The sequence below is a fragment of the Gekko japonicus genome, unplaced genomic scaffold (assembly GCF_001447785.1).
Source record: "Gekko japonicus isolate JY-2015 unplaced genomic scaffold, Gekko_japonicus_V1.1 scaffold893, whole genome shotgun sequence".
In the NCBI taxonomy this organism is placed as follows: Eukaryota; Metazoa; Chordata; class Lepidosauria; order Squamata; family Gekkonidae; genus Gekko; species Gekko japonicus.
Genome location: NW_015170302.1, coordinates 610,534 through 618,680, shown reverse-complemented (window position 1 = coordinate 618,680; position 8,147 = coordinate 610,534). Strand labels below are relative to the sequence as shown.

The window sequence follows — 8,147 nt, the reverse complement described above, 5'->3', positions numbered from 1 at the left end:
GCTGGCAACCCTAAAAGTAAAGGTAAAGGTTCCCTTGCTTGAAAGCCAGTCGAGTCCGACTCTAGGGTTGCGGTGCTCATCTCCGTTTCCAAGCCGAAGAGCCATGTGGCCGGCATGACTAAACACAAAGGCGCACGGAATGCTGTTACGTTCCCACCAAAGTGGACCCTATTTATCTACTTGCAATTTCTTGCTTTCGAACTGCTAGGTTGGCAGGAGCTGGAACTAGAGACAGGAGCTCACTCCATCTTGCGGCACCCGGGTCTCGAACTGCTGAACTACTGACCTTCCACAGCCTGCAGTTCAGCGTCTTAACCACTTGAGCCACCGCAGGTTAGAGAGCTATCTAGGACAGAATCACGCAGAATGGGGGGGGGGGCTTGGCAGCTGAATGGTATACAACAGCCCTGTAATGTAGCTCGCCACTGTCCTTTTTGCTGCAGGGTTGGGGGAAGGAGGGAGCTGAGCCCAAGAGGCGTACAATAACTCTGTAGTCCAGTGTCACTATCCCTGGAGCTGAGGTTGAGAGGTTTACATAAGGCCGCTTAGTCAGAGGTGAGATTCGAACCAGGGACTTGACCTAACTTGGAGGTCAGTCTTTTTAACAGCTACGCCATGCTTGAATCCTGCCTGGCTTCCTTGGTCTGTGGCTTTTTATAAGCAGCAGCAGAAATTTGGGGGCCTGACAGGTACTGGGAAAGGGATATGAAGAAGAAGGAGGAGGAGGAGATTGGCTTTATACCCTACCCTTCACTACCCAAAGGAGTCTCAGAGCAGCTTACAAACTCCTTTCCCTTTCCCTCCCCACAACAGACACCCTGTGAGGTGGGTGGGGCTGAGATAACTGCTCATGAGAGAACAGCTCTGAAAGAACTTGTAACTGACCCAAGGTCACACCTGCAACTGCATGTGGAGGAATCAAATCCGGTTCTCTCAGATTAGAGTCCATGTTCCAAACCACTACACCAAACTGATGAATAGATCAAACTGGAAGTTTGACCAGATGGTTAGAAAAGACGTGGTGTGCACCAAGATCCCATTTTGTCTAAAATGGACTGTGTAGACAAGGATGAACTGAATTGGTTGGTTGACCTCAGGAACGTTGGAGACCCAAACTCAGCTTGGCCTCTGCACCTCTATGCCCAACCTGGTTATCCGCTCGGCTTCATAGCATATAAAGCAATACAGACGAAACAGCACCTGAACGTGTGCAGAGTGCCACTGAATGACCATGTGTCATTATTAGGGCATGCATCTCTGGCACTGCTACTTCCAAATCGGCTTGAACTGCATCTCTAGTCTCCCCCCACCCCTCACCCCCGGCACAATAACCAACTGGTCGAATTAATTCCAGACCCATCACGGACTTGAGTACAGGTCATAGATATTTATTCCTTTGTTTTGTGTTTTCACATATGTTGTTGTGTCCTTGTGAGTCTTATGACAGAAATATGTGAAAGAACTCGTGATGCGTTCATTCCGCTGCCTCGGTAGTCACCCAGGGGAATCAGGAAGGGATTTCCCTCCTCAGACGTAGGAGATTTTCCTGCATCGTCTGGATTGTCTGGGGATTGCCACAATTTCAGGCAGGCTGCTTGAAGGCCCCAGTGATCAGAATACGGGAAGATTAATCAATGGCTTTTGCTCCTAGAGATGAGTTCTGAGTGGCTCTTAGCAGGCACGGGATAAGAGGACGGGTTCTCTTATGGATTAAAAAACTAGTTAAACGACAGGCAGCAAAGAGCAGGAATCCACGGGCGGCTCTCACAATGGAGGGAAGTAAGCAGTGGGGTCCCCCAAGGATTGGTATTGGGGCCGGTGCTATGAAGATTTCCGGTTGGCTCCAGATTTCTGCAGCCTGAATCCTATTGTGCTGTTTATCGAATGTCTTATTCTGCGGATTGTATATCGATTCGCTCTGCGTGATCCAGTTCAGGGTTCCTAGCTCCGGGCTGGGAAATTCCTGGAGATTTTGTGGTAGACCGTGGGGAGGGAGGGGTTTAGGGGGAGGAGGGACTTCAGTGGGGTATAATGCCATACAGTCCACCTTCCAAATGGGCCATTTTCTCCAGGGGAGAAAGGGATGCCAACCTCCAGGTGGGACCTGGGGACCCATCCAGAATTACAGCTCATCTCCAGACTACAGGCATCAGCTCCCCTGGAGAAAAAATGGGTGCTTTTAGGGTTGCCAACCTCCAGGTGGTGACTGGAGCTCTCCTGGGATCACAACGGATCTCCAGGCAACAGAGATCAGTTCCTATGGAGAAAATGGCCCCTTTGGAAGGTGGGCTCTGTTATATCCCATCAAAATCCCTCCCCCTCCCCGAATCCCACCATCCTTAGGCTCCACCCCTGAATCTCCAGGTGTTTGGAGGGTGGACTCTATGGCACTGTACCCCATTGAGGTCCCGGTCCTTCCTAGTCTCCACCCCCAAATCTCCAGGAGCTTCCCAGCCTGGATCTGGCCATCCGACCGCTCCTCCCAGTATGGTTGCCAACCTCCAGGTGATGGCTGGAGATCTTCTGGGATCACAACTGCGCTCCAGGCGACAGAGATCAGTTTCCCTAGAGAAAACGGCCACTTTGGAAGGTAGAGTCTATGGCGTTATATCCCACTGAAGTACCTCCCATCCTTAAACCCCACCTTTCCAGGCCAAATCCCCCAAATCTCCCGGAATTTCCCAACCCAGAGCTGGCAACCCGACCTCCCAGGTTCCCTGGCCAAGCCCTTTGAGGATGGCGCCGGTATCAGCCCCGCCCCCTTACGCTGTTGCTTTTTTTCCTCAATGGCGGAGGAGCCGAGCAGTCGTGGGAAGCGGCGGGTGGGAGGGGCGCTTGGGGCGGGGAAAGGGGCGGGGCTCCGCGGGGAAGAATTACTCAGCGAAACCGACCGAGCGGCGCTTAAAACGCCGCAGCCGGAGCAGAGGAGCGGTTTAGGAGGGGAGTGCGGCGGACAAAGGGATCGCGGAGGGAGGATCCCCGGGATCCGCGCCAGATCCTGCGCCGCCTTCTCCCGCTCCTCATGGCTGCCTTCCAGAGCCGGGGCGGCGGGGCTTGCCGATTGCTGCTGCTGCTTCTGGCGCTCTTGCGAGTGAGTAGCCGTGGCTTGGTCTGTGCAGGGCGCCGCGGCTGGTCCCCCGATGGGGAGGGCTGCGGAAGGAAAGGGACCGAGGCGTCCCTCCCCGGCTTCTGGCGAGTAGCTTGGGGGGGGGCTCTCCCTCCCCAGTTTTTGGCCAGCCCTTTGCAAAGGGTCTGGTGATGGTCGGTGTTTTCCCCACGCTCCTTTCCAGTGGGCTTGTCCGCTCAAGCGAGCAGCCCAAAAGACCAGCTCGGCGCGGGTATCGCCTGCGGTCTCCCTCTCCCACCCACCCCAACCCTTTGTCTGAGACGCTGCTGCAGTCGGGTCATGCGCCCTGCAGTTCCTGCGGGATTTCGGGATGCTTCTTGGGAGTCCTTTGGCGAGCCTCCAGGCGGAGAGGCGGGCCATGAAGGGGCTGGGGGCGCAAAAGATGATGCGCGGCTTTTGGGGGCGCCCTGGTTGGGGCTGGAAAGGGGCCGTCAAGTCACAGCTTATGGCGACCCTGCAGTGTTTTCAGAGCCAGTGAGGTGCAGAGTTGGTTGGCCGTCGCCTGCCTCTGCAGTGCGACCTTGGACTGCCTGGAGAGGGGGGGGTCTATCCAGGGTACTAACAAGTACTAACCAGGGCTGACCTTGCTTAGCTTCCAAGACTGGGATAGCCTGGGCTGTTCTGGACTGGTCAGGGCAAGCCGTAGACAGGTGGTTTGGTTTGCCATTGCCTGCCTCTGCTCAGAGACCCTGGACTGCCTTGGTCGACTAGTCTCCCGTCCAAATACTGATCTCCTTACTTGGCCAACAGGAGAGCTGCTTTTCGTTTATAATTGTGCAAAACGCTCCCCTTTATGAAACAGGGTGTTCTTTAGCTATGTTTGTATGGTGCTAACTCCTAATAGAAGATTTCCAGGCAATTTACAACTTCAAACAATATAATCCTATGCAGATTTGTTCCTTTGGTTTCGTTGGGTTTAGACTGGAGTAACTTTGCATAAGATTCTCTGTTTTTGAAACAGCTCCTGGATTTAAAAAAAGAAAAGACTTTTGGGACATATAATACACAGAGGGTGTTGGGTGGCTATGATCCTGCATCGTGCCTTAATAGCAAGCCAGGATGTTTGAAGTCTCTGGGAATCTGTGTCTTGACTATCAATGAAAGAAAGGGCACTCTAAATGAAGGGAATGAATCAACTGGAATCCAGAGTTGCTGTTTTGGGACCAAAATATTTGACAGCATCCTCTGTAACGGAGCAATGCAGGAGGTACTCTAGAGATTGACTCTGGAGTATCTTTTTTTAAAATAAATAACATATTTTTATTTTGTAAAACATCAGTGAACATACAAATACAAACATTTAACACTTAAATAGCATAGTACAAGGCTTAATTGTAAAGTGTCAGTTAGAAACTGCTTATAAGGTTGCAATGAAATCTTGGTGAAACGTCATTTCTAGATTGTTGGGGGGGCAGTCAGTATGCGGGCAGATTAATCCTTTGGCATTTGATTGTGTGCAAGTCGATGCGATGTAGTGGTTTGTCTGACGTAATTACGCTGGAGAGAACTGACTTCTAGTCTCCACATCCATAAAGGACCAGTGGCATGCTCACAACCTAACCCACCTTGCAAGGTGGTTGTGTGGATAAAACAGAGGCAGGGAAACCCTTGAATGCCCCCTGAACTCCTTGGAGGAGAGGTGAGATAAAACCTGAGTTGGTTTTTATACCCCCCCCCCTTCACTTGGAGTCTCAGAGCGGCTTACAATCGCTCTCTCAAGAACTGCCCTTGGGAGAACAACGATGAGAGAACTTGTGACTGACCTAAGGTCGCACCAGCAGCTGCATGTGGAGAAGTGGGGAATCAAACCTGGTTCTTCCAAATGACAGTCTACGCTCCTAACCACTACGCCAAACTGGCTCTCTGGTCCACAAGCATCGATTTGGAAAATGTGCAGGTTTTAATAGGATTTTGGGGTATGCTTTCTGTGGCAGGTGATAAATAGTTCCTTATTGCATTGGGGAGCTGGCTGTGAGCATGTAAATTTGACTCCTTGGCTGCCTTTAGGCATAGTAGCACACTGCAGTTTACACTCCACCTACTGATGTTTGTTACATTCTCAAAGCAAGGGTGTGGACTCAGGATCACTTAACAGTTAAGGCGTGACGAGTCTGTGATGAATGGTTCTGGATCTTCGCTCTCTTGTTTTAAGAATGAAAATGCCTTGAGGGATTGGACTCTGCAATCCAGCATAGATGGCGCGCATCCAGAATGATTGTCAGTGAATGTTCTGCCTTCCCCAACCTGATACAAAACAGCCTTCAGTTTTAAGCAGAGGGGGGAGAGGGGTGTGGAATTCTGTAAGAGGCCTATTAGCCATGATGGCCGAAAAAATGGAACCTCCATATTCAGAGGCAGTATATCTTCAAATCTCAGTTGCTGTAGAGGGATGGTTTATTTCTGTTGTGTCCTACTGGCGAACGTCCAAGGGGGTGTGTAGCCGCTGGCAGATGGAGTGCTTAAATGGACCTTTGGTCGGATCCACTAGGCAGTGTCGTGCAAGTGACAGATGGGTGCGTGGGCGGTCTGTTACAGCGCTCAGACTTTACTGCTTCTCTCCCCCTGTTCTTTACTAAATGCTGCCGTTTCCTTTCCCCAGGTAATGCCTTCGGCTGCCAATATCCCCTGTCAGGGCCAAAGCGTCCAAGAGTAAGTAAGAAGCGAGCTGCTTAAAAATCCGTCTCCTTTGAAAGCTGTGTGCTGATGCTTCGTTCGCAGATGCAGGAGAATGAGGCATTAGTGCACTGTGCAAATGCTATTAGTTAATTGAGGCATTCACAAGCAGTGTTCCCTCTAAGCCGAGTCAGTGTGAGTTAGCTCACAGTTTTTAAGCCTCTGGCTCACACATTTTGGCTCAGAAAGGATGGCTCCAGAGCAAACTAATATGCAGTAGCCAAATTGCTTGCCAACAATTTTAATGTCAGTAGCTTACAAAGTAGAATTTTTGTTCACAAGACTCCACAGCTTAGACGGAGCATTGTTCACAAGGACACACCTTTATATTTCAGATTTGTAAATCAAAGATCTTTATTCGATTTAGGATTTTTTTTGGAGCCATGTACTCTGTCCTGAGCTACTTTGGCAGCCGGCTGGGTAAAAACACAATAGAGCTTATGGCTAGGAGCCTAACTAGTTAATGGTTAACCAGGACTTCTGGATTCAGCTGGCACTTTGGGTAGGCTGTGCTCCCTCAGCCGCCCCTTGCCATTTGTAATGTGGGGGCAGCATTGGCCTGCCTTGTAAGGCTGGTGTAAGGATTACTGAAATGTTGCTGGTGAGCAGCAGTGTTCCCTCTAAGCCGAGTTAGTGTGAGCTAGCTCACAGTTTTTTAGCCTCCAGCTCACTCATTTTTGTCTTCACTCAGGAAGGGTGGCTCCAGAGCAGTGTTCCCTCTAAGCTGAGTCAGTGTGAACTAGCTCAGTTTTTTAGCTTCTAGCTCACACATTTTTGTCTTAGCTCAGGAAGGGTGGCTCCAGAGCAGTCTAATTTATGCTAGCCAAGTCGCTCACTCACAACTTTAATGCCACTAGCTCACAAAGTAGAATTTCTGCTCACAAGACTCCACAGCTTAGAGGAAGCATTGCTCCAGAGCACACTAATTTATGCAGTAGCCAAATCGCTCGCTCGCAACTTTTATGCCAGAGGCTCACAAAGTAGGATTTTTGCTCACAGGACTCTACAGCTTACAGGGAGCATTGGTGAGCAGGATCAAAGCCCCCTTTTTGGAATTCTTTTCTAAAAATATTTCTGTCTTGGAAGATACCAGTACACTGAGGATCAGGGCTATTTTTGGACAGGAACGCACAGGAACGGAGTTCCGGCTGGCTCCTGAGTTGGCCACGCCCAGCAGGAACTCATTAGCATAATAGGCCACACCCAACAGCAGAAACTCGTTAGGATTGGCTACATTAGGGGTGTGTGGCCTAACATGCAAAGGAGTTCCTGCTCCAAAAAAGCCCTGGGTTTTGACCACAAACAAGGTAAACAGATTAAGAAGCAAAAGGTGGGTGTGGCTGGATGACCACACTTCTGGTAACATGGGAATGTGGCCTAATATGCTAATGAGTGGTGCAGTCAGGGGGTGTGGCCTAATATGCTAATGAGTTTCTGCTGCTGGGTGTGGCCTATTATGCTAATGAGCTCCTGCTGGACTTTCTCTACAAAAAAAGCCCTGCTGAGGATACACTGCCATTTAGCAGAGGAAACCATTCTGGGAATCAGATAATTCACAAGCGGTGATTTGGGGCAGAGTTGATGTAATTGACGGAGATGAATTTGGTGGCGAGTGAGAGCGGGTTTGGCGTATTCCCACGTGGGAGAAAGACTCCCGATATTTTGAAAAGACATAGCTTAGTTTCTTGCCATTCCATTTTTTAAGAAATCCAATTTCACTGTTAGGTCTCTGTACGCTGCGTTTTGAAGGATCGTTGCCGTAGGTAAAGCTCAGCTTTCCAAAATGGCGCGTCCGCTTCTTTGTCTTTATAGCCATCACGAGAAACTGAGATTGTTCTTTGGGAGGCTTGTTACAAATTCCTAGGAGTGTTCGCTTTGGAAAGAGGTCCGGGCAAACGGTCTTGGCCTTTAACTGTTTCCTTCTTTTCCTTCGGCAGGTGTGCCCAGCAGACCGGGAGCTGGACCAGCTTGTGGTATGTCTGGTGAGTTCGGTTTTCTCTCATTGTGCTTTTATAATCATCACCTTATGGTGTTTTGAGGAAAGCGCATCGTCTGTTGTGGCACTGGTACCCCCTTCTTTCTGGCTGTGTGCCCAGCATGGTGGAATAGCGATGACCTTTCCCATGTCAGAATATTCTCACGTCTGTTTTTCTTGACTGAGAGGGTGTGTTCAGACGGGGCCTTTGCAACGGTATAGGTGCCGGTTGGAATTGGTGTACTTACCGGCATTCACACGACAAACATCTGCCTTCCGTCCCTAACCGTTGCAAAGAGCTTTAAACAGTTGTATTCTGCCACTAGGTCCCCAAGTGGTGGTATCCTGAGTGCCACGGTTGTAATCGCTTCC

General features: G+C 50.1%; 1 protein-coding gene across 1 annotated transcript in view; it reads left to right on the top strand.

Annotated features, from left to right (window-relative positions):
* The first annotated feature begins 2,919 nt into the window (after positions 1-2,919).
* TMEM52 (transmembrane protein 52) overlaps positions 2,920-8,147 on the top strand; it is a 15,418-nt gene continuing 10,190 nt past the window's right edge. The window contains exons 1-3 of the mRNA XM_015417947.1: positions 2,920-3,091; positions 5,727-5,776; positions 7,738-7,782. Of these exons, the coding sequence (XP_015273433.1) occupies positions 3,023-3,091; positions 5,727-5,776; positions 7,738-7,782 (164 nt within the window). The 5' untranslated portion in view covers positions 2,920-3,022. The remainder of the gene's footprint in view (positions 3,092-5,726; positions 5,777-7,737; positions 7,783-8,147) is intronic.